Source organism: Lingula anatina, chromosome 6, assembly GCF_051362555.1.
Source record: "Lingula anatina isolate TDL-2025a chromosome 6, LinAna3.0, whole genome shotgun sequence".
NCBI lineage: Eukaryota > Metazoa > Brachiopoda > Lingulata > Lingulida > Lingulidae > Lingula > Lingula anatina.
This window is the reverse complement of record NC_141772.1, coordinates 8,248,884-8,264,266: the sequence shown is the minus strand read 5'-3', so window position 1 is coordinate 8,264,266 and position 15,383 is coordinate 8,248,884. Positions and strand designations below refer to the sequence as shown.

Here is a 15,383-nt window from a genome sequence, read left to right as displayed (position 1 = left end):
GTCAAAAATGAATATTCTACAAGCCAAGATAGTTAAGAACTTCAGCTGCACACAATATTTACAATATTTCCTGCATTCTTTAACGGTACCAATGATTTCAATGTTTTTCCCTTTTTTCTTTCAACACTTTTTGAGACTAACAATAGGAGTTTGGAATGATGTCACATTGGCCACAAGCACTGACAGATACTGAAACATTTAAACAAAAACAATTCAAATACAGCAGAAATTACAGGAAGGCTAGTTGAGATTAGATGCAAACAAAAATTCCCCAAAAAATGATAAAGAGAAATATCACAGAAAGCAGCCATCTGTCAACTAAAAAGGTAATCCATAAGAACACGCTTAAAATACAAGTAATTTCAATAGAATGAAGGACTTTTCAGATTCTCAATATTTCAAACAAACCCATAAAAACTGAAGTCTGTATACATGAAGCCAAATCAAAAACATTGTTTTCATACATTAAATGGAACATCTGTATAGTAGTTAACAAAGCAACAGTGAAAAGTTTTATTTTATGGTTTGTTTTGATAAACTGAGAAGCTTCCATAAAAAGTTCAAGGTTAATAGTAAAAGAGAAGACTTTTTATCCAAAGCAAGGTTTACAAAGCAGACGTGATAAGCAGATGTAAACATTTTTCTTTGGTGAACTGTAAACCCTGTTCTTTCAGATACTGCAGAGGCAGACTTTTTAGAATTAACCCATTAATTGGTTAATCGCAAAAACCAGGGTCATTTCTTAGGAAGACATCAAACAATTCATTGGAATATTTTAGATTGAGACTGGATGTGACCTTCACACCTGTTACAATCCCCCTTTTAAAATGGTTTCCCAGCCTTGGAGCAAAATTCCAACAATAGTAATTTTGAATCTTGTGACACCAACTCTTTAAATCCAATGGGGAATTTGGAACAAAAAACACCTGGATTGAACATTGATACAGCGTTTAAGTCAAACAAAAGTTTATGAAGACAGGGGATCTAAATTCTTAACTCTGGAGTCCAGTTCTCTCTCTCTCTCTCTCTTTTTTTTTTCACAGAAATGCTTGTAAGCCACATAAAATATTTTGAATAAAATATTCCATATTCTAGTAATTTCACAGCCAACTAGTCAACAGATTTACATATGAAATTGCAATCAAGTGACTATTTCCTACAATTATTCTTTAAACATTTTTAGCCTTCACCATGGCCACCAAGTGCTAGAACTATGTGAATAAATTTTTTTTCAGCCTCCAATTCCCCAAATCTCCAACTCCTCTGACAAACAAATACAGGTAACGTAATCAGTTCTACACAACAGCATCCGCACAAGAATGTGCACCTGTTAGAGATGTGTTGTTGCACCTGTTAGTGTTAAATGACGATGTATATTATAGTGCTAAATACCCTGCACCGAATAACACAAGAGACCAATTTCAAGAAGTGAATTAAAAGTTATAATAAAAGTTAAAATCACTGCAATACAGTTTATACAGAAACAGGATGCTAGTAAGTAACTATCTTTTCGGAGCCCTCTAAATTTGGGAACTGTGTAGCTTTAAGCCTGCCCCCCCTCCCCTGTTTGCTTTATGGCGGGTAAAGCATTGCAGCTGTTTTCAGTCTTCTCATCTTTTAAGTGCATGTTCATCACTTACAACTGGCATCAAAGTTGCTTTTTACCACTAATGAGAATATTAACATATTTGAGAAGCTTAACATTATTTTTGACAAAAATGGTCAAGTATAAGGTCAATATGTACAAACCAAATCAAAATTGACATTAAAAAATGTGACATTAAATCAAGCCTTAAGACTGGAAGAAAAATCAACATGGCTTTCTGCTTATCCCTCCTTCCCCCACCATCTAGTTCTCTTTTAATATATCCATTATAAATTTTAATAGGACAGGTTTATTATTCTATTATTAGTGTAAGATATTAGTAAATATTAGTAACTAGTTAAGTGTTATTTATCAACCAGATTTAAACTGAACATCCTTTTAATTTCAATTAAATATGATCTACAGTATTCCCCTCATCCCATAAATCAGGATTTCCCCATATCATCAAGGTATTTGGGTTATTTCACAAAATAGTGACTCCGAGTCACATCAATTGTATAATACCTGCATAATTCTAACTTGTCACAATATTTTTGCTGTTTTATACTATATCACCATCAAAGACATTATAAGAAACAGTAATTAAAAAGTGATATAAGAGTTATGCAAATATTTCACAAAATGTGTTCCTCAGTGACGTGACTCATGGAGTCAATTTTTGTGGAATGATCCATTCTCTATCTAAAGACTGTTAGCTAATACATTTAAGGCAAAAATAAATGACAGAAATATTAAAATAAACGACATACAAACTAGATATGAAGAAAACTTTCAATATTACCAACTCAATAGCAAAGTTACTGGCATACATGTAATAATAAATTTTATAATGCAGTTAACATATCAATATGTAAATATTATATTTTTAAGAAGATTTAAAAGACCCAGATAGCCAACATCCTACAATACTGAACTTGTTACCATCTTTACTTATAATAAATGTATTGCTATTTTTTTTTTCATGCTAACAAAAGGCTTTGTAGCAGTTGATACAAGCTGCTAGTTAAAAACAAGAGCTTTTTTTAATTAAAAATTTTCACCAACGTGCATGCGTGTAAGATGGCAACATATGGGATATTTTGTAAGGCCAAAATCAAGGTAAATGTTATAAAGTGTTATACAAGTGAGCATCTTTAAAAATAAATAAATAAAAGTTTACAATCTGGTGCATGCAAAAGAGAAATGAGACACGTGGAAAGAGATTACCTGAATTTTAACACTTAAAGTTAGATCAACTCAAATAACAATGATAAAACAACAACATTCACAAAACAATTATACACTCTATGAAGTTACTATAAAAGGCTTAATGGATGGCACTACAAACTGTGAACCAAACATAGCAAAAAATATTCAAATAAAAAAGCAGCAATCTGCAAACCATGCAATTAAGTAGAAACAAAAAGCAAAACTTATTTTTGCAGCATGTTTTCATTTTTTATAAATAAAAGAAACAATTACTTTCAAATTTTGATCTCAAGTTCATTTCTTTTAATTCACATTTGGAGGACAATTATACAATCATACAGATACATGATAACTATAGCAACAGAGCATATTTTACAAGTAGAAATGACGACAGAATATGATCGTACAAAAATCTCAAAGCATCTAAGTGCAGATTGCTGACTTTAACAGTTGACAAAGTTTTACACTTATCAGTCTGTTCTTTATTTGAATCTCGCACCGCCTACTAAAAATGCATTACAAGAAGAACAAATTTTATTATCTAGTGAGATCTTACCTAAATATAGGCATGAACTGATTGCAGACTTTTCATAACAAATGAATTAAAAAATGGGATTCTTCTCATTTTTCTAATTTATCTACTAAAATTCTGTAATGCATAAACCTCTCATGCACAAACTAATAAAAATATTTTTTTCCTGAACATAAACTGATGATTGTCTTGTTTACTTATCTATAATTATAACGATATGCATTTCCTATAAAATTTAAAATGATTAATTTTTTTACACATATAAAGGTGAAGGGTTACAGTATCCATCTATACACACTGTGAATGAGCCATCCGAGTGTAGAAAAAAAAAAAAAAAAAAAAAAACAGCTGTAAACTGATAACTTGTAATAAGATATATCCACCTTGATTATTATGTAAGAAAATCCAAATTAGTTAGTTTGAAAACTGTTAGGAAGGTCATAATGACATCCAACTGGAAGAACACTGATATCAATATTACACAACATACTGAAATAATTTTCATATCAAAAAGGGTATAAATATTACATTTCCTTATTAATTTCAAGCAAATTAGGTTGTTTCACACTAGCATATGAAGTTACTGAAAATGCAACGGTCATTATCAGTGGGTTCAAAATCCGAGATATTTTCAAGTCCACCCTTCAATCATTAAGCCAGTGGCAAATTTTTCTCCAGTGAAAACAGAAAATAAGCTTGCATGACCATACTCAAGCCTCGTTTATATTGTTAGTAAGTTTGTTTATCACATATATTACAATTCATTCAACAAATCTCATTCTCAAAACAGAAACTGAACAAAACTGCCTCTCTTATTTGTGCTATTTCAAGGTACATGATTATCATGTTCCCGCATCTCTTAATAACAATTAAATTTGTGATGTAAAATATAATCAGATACATCTTTTACAATAAAACACAAGCCAAATGTCTCAGCAGTTAAAAATATTTGAAAAGAAAAGGACTTCTTAAAGACACTTAAATTTGTCTAATGCAGTATTTCATTGAAATAATTTGGGACAGATTTCACAAAAGAACTTTGAGACTGTAAGACTAAAAATTGTTCTGTACTCTAAGACCACAAAAATGGTCTACTGGAGTTCAAGCTAATTCCAATGTACTATGCTAAATTCAAATATTGGTCTAACAGAGCCGAACATTTTTTCACCTGAAATTGGAAAACTCATTGAACTTGGCTAAACTTATATTCTAACAATCAAGAGCAATTTTGGGGGCTAAAGTCCTTTTGTGAAGCATGCCGAGGGTGAAATAATATTCCTTTTTGACTTTCCTTAAACTGATAAGGCCTGTACTGCATATCATACAGTTGTGTTCGAACTGATTCATTTCCTTAGCACACAATATTCCATCCTTCAGTAGTTTGTGCTCTCTTTGTGGCATAGTCCATGTTTTGGAATCATCTCTTAACATCTTCATCTGATATCTTAAATACATGATCAGTTTTTAGTAAACAGCCATCAAGATTTTATTGTGTCCATATTCTTTAGCCTAGGCCAGAATAAGTTCATATCATAATTATACCAAGTCCACTTAAATAATACACCAACTCTCATTCATACATGAAAATATCTCTTTCCAAATGCCTCTATACCCTTTGTGTACATACCACCAGAGTACAAACCAAATGCATAAATGATACTCATAATCTTCCCTTTCCACAAGTCCCTCCCACTTTTTACCATTACTTTGTATTCACACAAACCTGAGTAGCCCGCTTTACTGGCACTGTGGTGTTACTTGAGGAAGAAGTGGCAGCATTAGAAGCACTGGAGACATTGGAGATTGTTATAGGCCGTAGATTTGCATTCGGACTCTCTGGGCTTGACGAACTTCTGTCAGCAGCAGTCCTGTCCCGATTGTTCATTAAGATGACCCCGAACTTTGAGGGGGGTGCGGGTTTTGTAGGTTTGATCTCTGGGGAAGTCCCCCCAGAGGTAGAAGAGTCGCTAACACCACCTATACCGCTGCTCCGCGGAGACACAGCACCTTTGTTTCCAACCTCCTTTTTCCCACCAGCAGGTGTCAGCACTGGTTTGTTGGGTGGGATGGGAGGTGGAGCACCGCGTCCCAAGGGGGACACTTTCCTCTGTCCTACAGAAAGAGAGATTTTGCCACCAGATGGCGTTGTGAAGACAGCAGTGTTGCCCCCTGTGGTGGCATTAGCAGAGTTGAGATTGACCCGATTTCCTGCACTAGCACTATTACCCCCACTGTTTTTAATTTCGTTCTTTGGCACAGTATTTGCCCCATCAGCATTACTGTTTGCGAGCTGCATGATGGTTTTCTTAACCACTGGATCAGCGTTACTCGTAGCTTTGGGGGGCAGCTGCTGTCCACCCGTGAGATGATTCTTTCCTGAAGATGCTATAGAGTTGTCGCTAGCCGAGGGCACTTTCCCGACCACCTTTTGCACCTTAACTGGGGTTGTAGCCACTAAATGAGGAGACTTTTCTGCTGGGAGAGGCTTTTGGGCTACACTACTTTTGATTTCTATCGTCTGTGGAGAGGTTGACTCTCTGGGAGAGAGGGGTTGGTCTCCAACATTCAGTTTTATACTTTCTACTTGTTGCCGTAGGCGTTCAATTTCTGCATGAAGGTCTTTGTTCTTGTTCTCCTCACGAGTTAGTTTGGCTTTGAGCTGCTCGCGCTCCATGTCAAACTCGTGGAGTTTCTTTTCCAATTCAGCTTCCATTTTCAAAGACTTTTTACTTTCCTGTTCCAGACCTTCTGCCATTATTTTTACTTTGTTTCGGCCATCTTGGAAGCTCTTTTGCACAAAGTTGAATTTCTGTTTTTCTAAGAGGAATTTTTCCACCAAATCTTTCCTCTCCTTTATCAGCATTAAAGCTACTTGTTTATGCTTTTGTGACATGGCTACTTCCTGTTCCAGTGCGGCGTTCACCTTGTCCAATTCCTTCTTGGCTTTCTTGCTTTGGTTTTTTTCAAACTCAATCTACAATATAAAAAATAAAACTTGTTATTTACTAATACTAAAGTGAAGAGTATATTGTCAGCAGCACCTGTAACTGCTTCCATATTTTGGCCCTAGAACACACTTTTTCAAGGAGTCTGCCAGCATTTAGCTGAATCTCCTTTTATTTTGAGAAAAAGGGGTGCACATATTTAATTGAAGGAGACAATTTTTGGCAGGACATCAAGTCTTGAAGTGAATTCTTTTATTTATTCTTACAACTGCACTACAAGCAACTCATGTTGAAGTCTCAGAATCATTTGCAAAAAAGAGCAACTAATAATCTGTTTTCTCTGGGGATCTCACCCAGTGTCTGTTTTCTCTAATGATCACCTCCATAGACCAGCTGCAGGTTAAACAAATAAATCACCTGTAACTGACCTATAATCAACTGCCAATTACAGCCCTGCTAATGGCTCTCAATAAACAGAGATGATCAGTCACAGGTGTAGCCTCAATTAGTTAAAACTACCGACCCTGGTGCAGAAGGATTTTGACCTCCTTGTCTTTTAGTCAAATAGAGGGATAATTTTAGCCAATTTGAAACAAGAAATTTGAACTGAATCAATAAATATTGGCACAAAACAGTGGAATATTTTCATAGCCAGATTTATAAGAAATCCACTGAACCTGCATGAGTCCAGAGACTTCAGTATTATTATTTTTGAAGTTTTGTTGTTTTTAGTGACTCAGAAAAATGCTCTTTTACAAATAACACAGATTCACTTTTCAGAACTTCTTAATAATTAACATTTTTTTGTATTACTAATAATAACAACACACCACCTTGAAGAATGTTATCAATTCAATTTGTTCAACCTAAATATCAAGTTATTACCATACCTTCTAAAAACTAAAATGATGACAATAAACAACAGCCAACTAAAATCTCCATACTGCAGAAAAAGAACATCTGCTTCACTTCCCTAGAGAAAGTATATAAATCACATCGGACAGTAATCACAGGTAATTTGTGAACATGCAGGTAGAAGTGCACAACCCCAGCTAATACAAGCTCAGTGCCAAGTAAGATACATATCTACATGTACCATGATGGGATGACTGCCAAATCCATCTCATAGAGATGTTTTCTGTACTGAAACCTGTATCAAAATACTACTAGTCAAATCTCAAATCAGAGTATCTTAACTCATGACTGACATAATGTAGTGTTTTTTTCTTAATTTAATCTGGCTTGAAAAATATTTAAACTGCATCAGTGGTTTATGAAAACTCACCTATCTTGTGTATACACTCAAAAGTTCAAAATAGTAAGAGATGACTGTAATAAACCTTCATTTGGTGTGAACTGAATTCAGAAGTATATCAAATCAATGGACAAAGTGGTGTTTAGATTCTGTCTTAATGAAAACCATAAAAAATATTTTTGACTACGTATTTGTGCTAACCGACTGCTGACTTAACCTATAAGAAATACTTGAGAAATTGCTCATAAGCCAAGGACACTAATTTTCCTGAGCTTGAAAACTGGTTCACATCTCAAAATAGCATGTCAGTGGGTAGTTATATTTCCTGTAAAAATTGAGACAGGCCTGGACTAATGTGTACACATGGTTATGGATACACGCATATCGGGGCATTCCCCCCCCCTCCCCCAAGTGAGAAACATCCACATAGTATATTACATACCACACAAACACATACGCATACAATATATCCACATAGTATCACAAACTATGCAAAGTGAAGATGATGTGCATTTCTTCCGTACGGACTGTAAACATAGCCTTACTCATGTGTTGTTGTTGTAGTAGTAGACCCAGGACCTTCTTACCTTGCTGGCTTATATCCAGGTCATTTTATTTATATATATATATATCTGGAGTATATATATACACATCTACTTAGTGTTACAGGCAAGGCAAATTAACTGTGACAAGTAAGGAGAGAGATATACAACAGTTCAAGCAAAACTGAGCAGTAATGGGTCATGAAAAGTTGGCATTTTCTTGGAAAGTGTGCCGCGGCGCTGCGAACATTAACCTTAGGTAATAGCATCATGGTGTGGGGCAACAAATATTTTGGCATAAGGCATGATCTTCCTGAAAATTGTTTTTTTTTTCTTTTTTAGTAGCTGAGGAAACTCTCTTAACTTTATATACTTATGTTTATTTTGAAAACGGGTAGTGTGGTCTGATCTACCGGTGAATTCAGAATCATTCAGTGCCGAGTCTGGTAGTTGGGTAGGCCTGTCAGAGATAGGGCATAATATCTACACTTCTATCTGCCCTGCGTAAGTGCATTTCTCACCTCGTTACGTAACCTTTCTCTCTCTTTTTCCAACATGTATGTGACATCATCTCCCTGTGCTGTGTCTTGTGCATGTTTTCTCTTCTCATCTTCCAGTTCTGACAAAACCTGTGTTATACAAAACTGTTAGTGTCCTTTTTCATGTGGAACTTTACTTACAAAATATATACTACTATACAGTAGAAAATATTGAAATACTATACTAGTACTAGATACTTCTTTACATTACTCATCTTTAAGCTGATCAATTATCAATATTCTTGCCCAAGACTGAACTCTGCAATGTTTCTAGCTGTCCTCTTCGCAAAACTGCTACCTGCACCGGATCAACTTTCTACAATTTTGTGCCAATGTGTTGTGCACTGCCATTCTATTTTTCACCTGCATCTGGACACTCTTTTCAAATCAAACTGTTACCAACTAAAAGTTACATTATCAACATCAAACAATGATACCTTATGATATTTCTTCTCCACAAACACCAGCTGTTCTCGCATTTTGATCTGTGCGTTCCGCTGCGTAGATATGAGATTCTCCAGCTGTGCTAGCTGGTTATCGTAAAGGGCTTTCACTGCTTGCTCGTCAAAGGCATTATCTTTCATGTCGTCTGAATCCCGCTGTAGCGCATAGAATGGATCAGCCAGACCTACCCTACCGTATTTGGCTTGGTACAGTACCTGACGAGCCTTTTCGGCCTGTAATTATAATGAATCCAAATACATTTAAGCATATAATGTATGATTGAAGAAATTTTTTCAAGTTACCATAGCATAATGATATCAAAGTCAAAGCAAACTATAATCATATATAACATAATAATCATAAAATTAAATGTTTATCATTAATCAGGTAGGATTTCTTTCTTGTATAGTATTTTACAAATTTCCCTCTCTTTAAACTTCATCTTTCATTAAAAAACACAAAATGTAATAGAAGATTGCTAATGACATATTTGAACATGTCACAATTTGCACTCAGCAACTGATGTAACCAGCATCCTCCTTCAACATCAATACCATCACAATTATTATAGACTAATTGTACCAGAGTCAAAACCATTAAGATAAACGGATTTCAACCAACCCTGGAATGACTAATAGTTCTGTGGTTCGAGCACTTTATGGATGTATAATAAGTGTTCATTATATGGATGTGTGGTGCAACAATCTAATATAACCTAAACAGAAAGTCAAGCAGTTATTTTCCGATGTATCCCATCTAGTTTGGTTTGACTACAAGAAAGGCTGTGGAACAACAGCACTGTTTACAATTAAGCTGCAAAATGTTACATATTGAATAATTCAAGAAATCAATTTTAGGGGGTTCGATAATTTATGATTTTTTCATAATCTGTTTCGATAATGGAGGAAAAAAAGAATGTCATGTTTCTGTGTCTGAACGTAAAAATATAAACCCAATCTTAATCCTGCAAAAGCTGAACAGGTGTAAAATATGAAGATTTCAGGAGGTAAGGATGCACTAGGAACACCAGAAATTGAGAATGATACTGAAAAGCCACCTAAGGACCAGTGATATACTAAGTTGTATCAGTAAAGTGATGAATCATCAACAAGAAAGAGAAGAAAACAACACTGGACAGTCTTCCTCCATGGAAGATCAAAGGCAATGTAACTTGCTTAGTGCATTTAGAGTCAAGTCTCTGAAGTGCAATTAACTGAGAGAGAGAGAGAGAAAGAGAGATCATAGGAAGAATAAACAGGTGAAAATTGGTAGACAAACAGACAATTACAGACAGACTTGTAGACTTAAATCCTTTGTTATTCATCGGCCAACATTATATCAGTTATTTGCCATTTATTTGGCTCTGAAACTACTTGTACTTAAATCAACTCATCAAACCTTTAAATGTGTTTATCATACATTCAACCATCTTTTCATGTCTTGGGTTATTCTCATCTCCATTTAGTGAAGAAATTGGAAAATATGACTTGGGGTCCAGAGGGCTGCCTAGGCCAACAATATTTTTGGCCCCTAAAAATTCGAAAATTTGCCAAAAAAATCTCACCCTGTTTATATGATAGTAATTTATACAATAAAGTGGCAAGGATCCATTCATTCATTTAGAATTTATCACATGTAAGGCTATGACAGGTAACTTCTTCTTCAAAAAAAAAAAAAATTAAAAAAAAAAAAAAAATCCATGAATCTCAATTGTCCTTGGACTGGACATTATCCAGGTCAGCACATAGCCATTGAGTCTGCGAGATGTATGCCCGCGGCCTGCTGGGCAACTAATGTTCATTAATTGTGCGAAAAAAATCCACCTAACACGTTTTCCAAACAATTGGGCCGTGCTTCATACTTATAAACTTGTGCAGTAGTGATGTTGATCAAGGATAAGCCATGTTGTTATGATTCTCACCCACTAGGAAAGAAAACATGGCTATTACAGTTGTGATAACTAGAATGAAAATAGGTTTTATTTGTGTTCATAGGTCCCAATAGAGCCAATCTGATCTATAAACCATGCAGCAATTCTTATAATGATACAAGTTATCTTCCCATTAGTCCCTGATAGAGAATAATATAATTTGATCCATACCAAAATTGTAAATTCTTACTTATATTTATCTAATACAGCAGTGGTTTACAAATTATAGATACCAACATCTTTTTTTTTTTTTTTTTGGTAAAAGTGAGTTGTTTGAACTTGTGCAACATAGGGCCAGCTTTATTACAATTATTTGATAGACTGAACCTATCATATAGTGAACAAAGAAGAGGAACATATATAATAATATCAGTACATAATGTAATCTATATTCTTTCTCTTTGTATAATTTTTATCAAGTTACATCATATGCCCTTGTACTAAGACATTATAAAAACAATAATTGTTATATCATAACTACTATTATAATTATTTTTATTATGACTACTTTTCCTGTTTGGATCACACCATGCTTTCATCAGCAGCATTGTGCATATATGAACGTACACATACACGAATGCATACACCCAAACATGCACGCACATGCACACACACACACACTCTAGTATATGCAACTTGTGTTTGTTGGATGAAAACACTTAATAGCTGTTTAACGAGTGCAAGTTGACTCATTCCCATTGCGTGGGCCTATTTGTCATCATATAAGGTCAAATAATGCTATTTAAATTTTTTCCCATAAATTCAAGGATGAATACAAATAATGCAGGCAAAGAAATGGAAAAATCAATCTTTTAAAAATATCCTTTAAAGACAACTATAGTAAACTACATTATGCATCATCTTACAGTTAATGCTGCATACATATTATAAAATATTTTACACAGATAAAACTCAAAGCAAGAATTTTCACATTCAATTTTTATCACAGTGAAGTGCAATATCTATCAAGTTAAATGTAGTTTGAAATTTTGATGATTCCAACATAACACAAAGGCCAAACATTATGGACAGCTATTGCTCTGAATTAAGTTATGTGTCACAGCATTAAAATATTTATCTTAGACAATATTTTGGAAAAAATACACCTCAAATTGAGAATCTTTATATTTTTCCTAGGATAATGATCAATACCTATCACACTTTATATGGCTGTGCAGCATTTAAAAAATCCAGTATTTCCTAAATTGTTCAAAGACTGAATTGTCCTAAATCTTATTACAAGACACATTTAGAGACAATGTTCAGTGAAATAAGGAAATAAAAGTGACAATCTTCAAGTCTCACATGTATTTGTTGCATGTCTACAGGCTGTTTCTTGAAAAATGTGTGCCTTGGTGTCTCCATCTTTTACTGAACCTATACCTCATGTAATGGGTCCACTGTATACTACTATATTGTTTTAAAACTTTATCTTGGTTTGAACAGAAAATTTGCTTTCGAAAGTGTTTTTATTCAATAAGATTGCAAATGTTTTGTTTTTTTTAGCAGGAACTTAAACTTTTGATACTCACAGAAACCAAACTGATAAAGTTAAATAAATATTTCAAACCTGATCATCACAAAATTTACATTACAGTTTTTTTTTTTTAATTTACACTGAAGCAAATTAACCTATTACTAAATCTCAGATATGTAAACAATGTGTGCTACATGATAATATCTTTGAACAATTGCCAAAATAATGAATCTGACGAGTGAATGAGACCAAAATAATAACAAGCTGAACACCTGGATAATCACAATATGAGAGGAAAGTATATGTGTGTATGCGGATGGGGAGGGGGGGGCCAGACTAGGCATTGGTGTTTAAGCTGCAATGAACAATAATCAAATGACTAGACATTCAGAACATATCCTCTGAGATAATCTAATGAAATTAACCTTTGAATCAGACTCCCAATCCATCTCCTTATTCAGTTAGTTACATTTCCTTTGAGATCACTTGCTGTAAAGACAGGTGTGTGTGTGTGTGTGTGTGTGTGTGTGTGTGTGTGTGTGTGTGTGTGTGTGTGTGTGTGTGTGTGTGTAGGGGGGCATGGGTATTTGCGTGTGGCCCAGTCAAGGGGAAAAACACTTAATTATTGTTGAAGATTCCCAAGTCACATGGATCAAGGAGTATTTTCTGTATATTTTTTTTCTGACATCTTTTTCTTACTTCCACTTGAAATATGCTTCTGAATACCAAATTACATTAAAAAACCATGTTGTTTCAGAAGTACAAACATTCATAGGCTTTGTTCAGACTGGGAAAAGTCATCATCAGAAAATTTAAAATCAAACCAGGATTTAGAGATACGAGCAAAATGGACCCTCAATGTAATGCTGCCCTCCACAACAAGGGACACAAACTCCTCTGATAACCCACAGGGGCAGATCCAGAGATATTTTCTGACAGTCTTCCAAATTATCTTTGTTGATCCATCCTCCATTTTTGACTGTCTTTCGACAGAAAAAATTAGATACCCGTCAATGTTAACTTTAAAACCTGACTGTCTTCTGGAAGACCCAGAAGATGGCCTTAATCTGCCCCAGACCCAATACTCAATTTTCAATCAAAAATGCTCTTCGTCTGAACAGATGTTGGTTATACTTCAAGATCTCACCAGGCATGCACCAACTGTGGCTTTCTGATTGTTTTTCATTGATTTTGATTTAACTGTCGTTTGTTCAGCAATATTGTTACTTAGTATTCTGAGATGTCTTTTAGTTCAACTCCTCTGTGGATTGGTGATTGATGAATTCAGTGTCCAATATGGAACAACAACAGCAAAATAGATTTGAATTTCTCCATTTCAACTTACCTTGATTAAATTGAAGATGAATCCAAACATCAACTTTTAGAATACTCATAAATCTATGTTGAAGTGTAAATATGTGTGTGCATGCTGGGGAAAAGGGGCTGCAAACATTTTTAAGGAGCATGACAAAGAAATTTTAAAGAATATATTTTTTCATGACTGTTCCACATTAACAGATAACATAAGAGCCCTAGGTGCAATCATGAAGGTCTTTTATTTGCTCCATCTTTACGTCAACTGCACTTTACTGACCCGAAAAAAAATTTCTACCCCAAGATCATCGATGCTATCTTTTTCATCTTTCCTCTTGGCTACAATATGTCCATATATTCTCCAATATCTCACATATCTAACACATTCTTATGCAAATCGAGATTGTGGTTCCAATCGCAGATGTACCAAAGCAGAAAAGAATTTTCTGGGTGAAGGCATATCAAAAACTGGATTACCACCATTTTATCTAACCTAAATGCAAATGTATTTTGTTCTGGCGATATAAAGGTAGTTTACTTACGAGCAAAACTTGCATTCTACACTGCCCATCCTATAAAGGTTAGGTGAAAAAGAAAAAAAAAAAAAAAAACACACACACACACACACACACATTCAGGAAAAAGTCACATCCACATTCTTAGAAGGCTGGTACCTAACTGCCTATCAACCAATACAAAGAAATAAATGAATAGATGTAAGTTTAATTGCTTCTGAACTGGCTTATGTCTTAATCCAGTGAATCAACCATTTCATGCCTTTCTACAAATGACTGACCAGCTGAATTTCTAAATAAGCTGAATTGTCTGCAATGTTATTGCTAAATTTAGCCATCTGTTAACTGTCTGGAGGCCACTTACACAGCACTAATGTAATTGACTTGGTAAATTGTATTTCCCTACAGCATCACTCTCTGGACATTATTATAAGCTGTTTAAAAGCTATTTAAATCTTTGCAGATATCTACCTGTGAAGCAAAAACTGGAAAGTGTTCTCATATTCTTGACCAAAAATAACAATGGTTGTGGCTTGTCTTGAATATCATGCTGAAAGCACTGTTGGTGAATCATAACCAACACAGTAGGATAAAAGCCTTGTTTATAATAGCTTGCCAAAAATATTTCTAGATCCAGTTTTTTTTTTCATGCATGCACATCTGTTAGCATGCACTTCTGTTGGAGGGAAGGGAGAAGGAAGCAAATATTCTTTTTAGAGCTTAAATTAAAACATTTCCCTGAAAACTGGCCAAATGACAGAGGTATCAATAATTTAAGAGTGCATTCCCAGAGATTAAGATCGATCCATCCAGATCGACCTAACTCCCTGGGAGTTCACGCTAAATTGCTGTCATGCTAAAGAGTCGGCCATGGTGACTCTTCAACATGACTGCATGACATACAGTTCAAATCTACTAGTAATGTGACAATGAATAATAGAAATCAAACTGGTGTTTAGAACTCATATTTACACAAGGCACGAAGTCAATATGTAAACTGGGTTTAAGGGTGTATTCCCAGAGATTTAGATCGATCCAGAGATTAAGATTTAGATCGACCTAACTCCCAGGGGGTTCAAGCTAAATTGCAGTCAGC

General features: G+C 34.7%; 1 protein-coding gene across 2 annotated transcripts in view; it reads right to left on the bottom strand.

Moving 5' to 3' along the window:
* The window catches only part of LOC106178714 (cortactin-binding protein 2), a 34,124-nt gene that overhangs the window by 14,694 nt on the left and 4,047 nt on the right, over nucleotides 1-15,383 (bottom strand). For both annotated transcript variants that reach the window (XM_013562008.2, XM_013562009.2), the window contains exons 3-5: nucleotides 9,045-9,284; nucleotides 8,590-8,697; nucleotides 5,050-6,300 (exon numbers count right to left, since the gene is read on the bottom strand). In XM_013562008.2, the coding sequence (XP_013417462.2) occupies nucleotides 5,050-6,300; nucleotides 8,590-8,697; nucleotides 9,045-9,284 (1,599 nt within the window). The remainder of the gene's footprint in view (nucleotides 1-5,049; nucleotides 6,301-8,589; nucleotides 8,698-9,044; nucleotides 9,285-15,383) is intronic.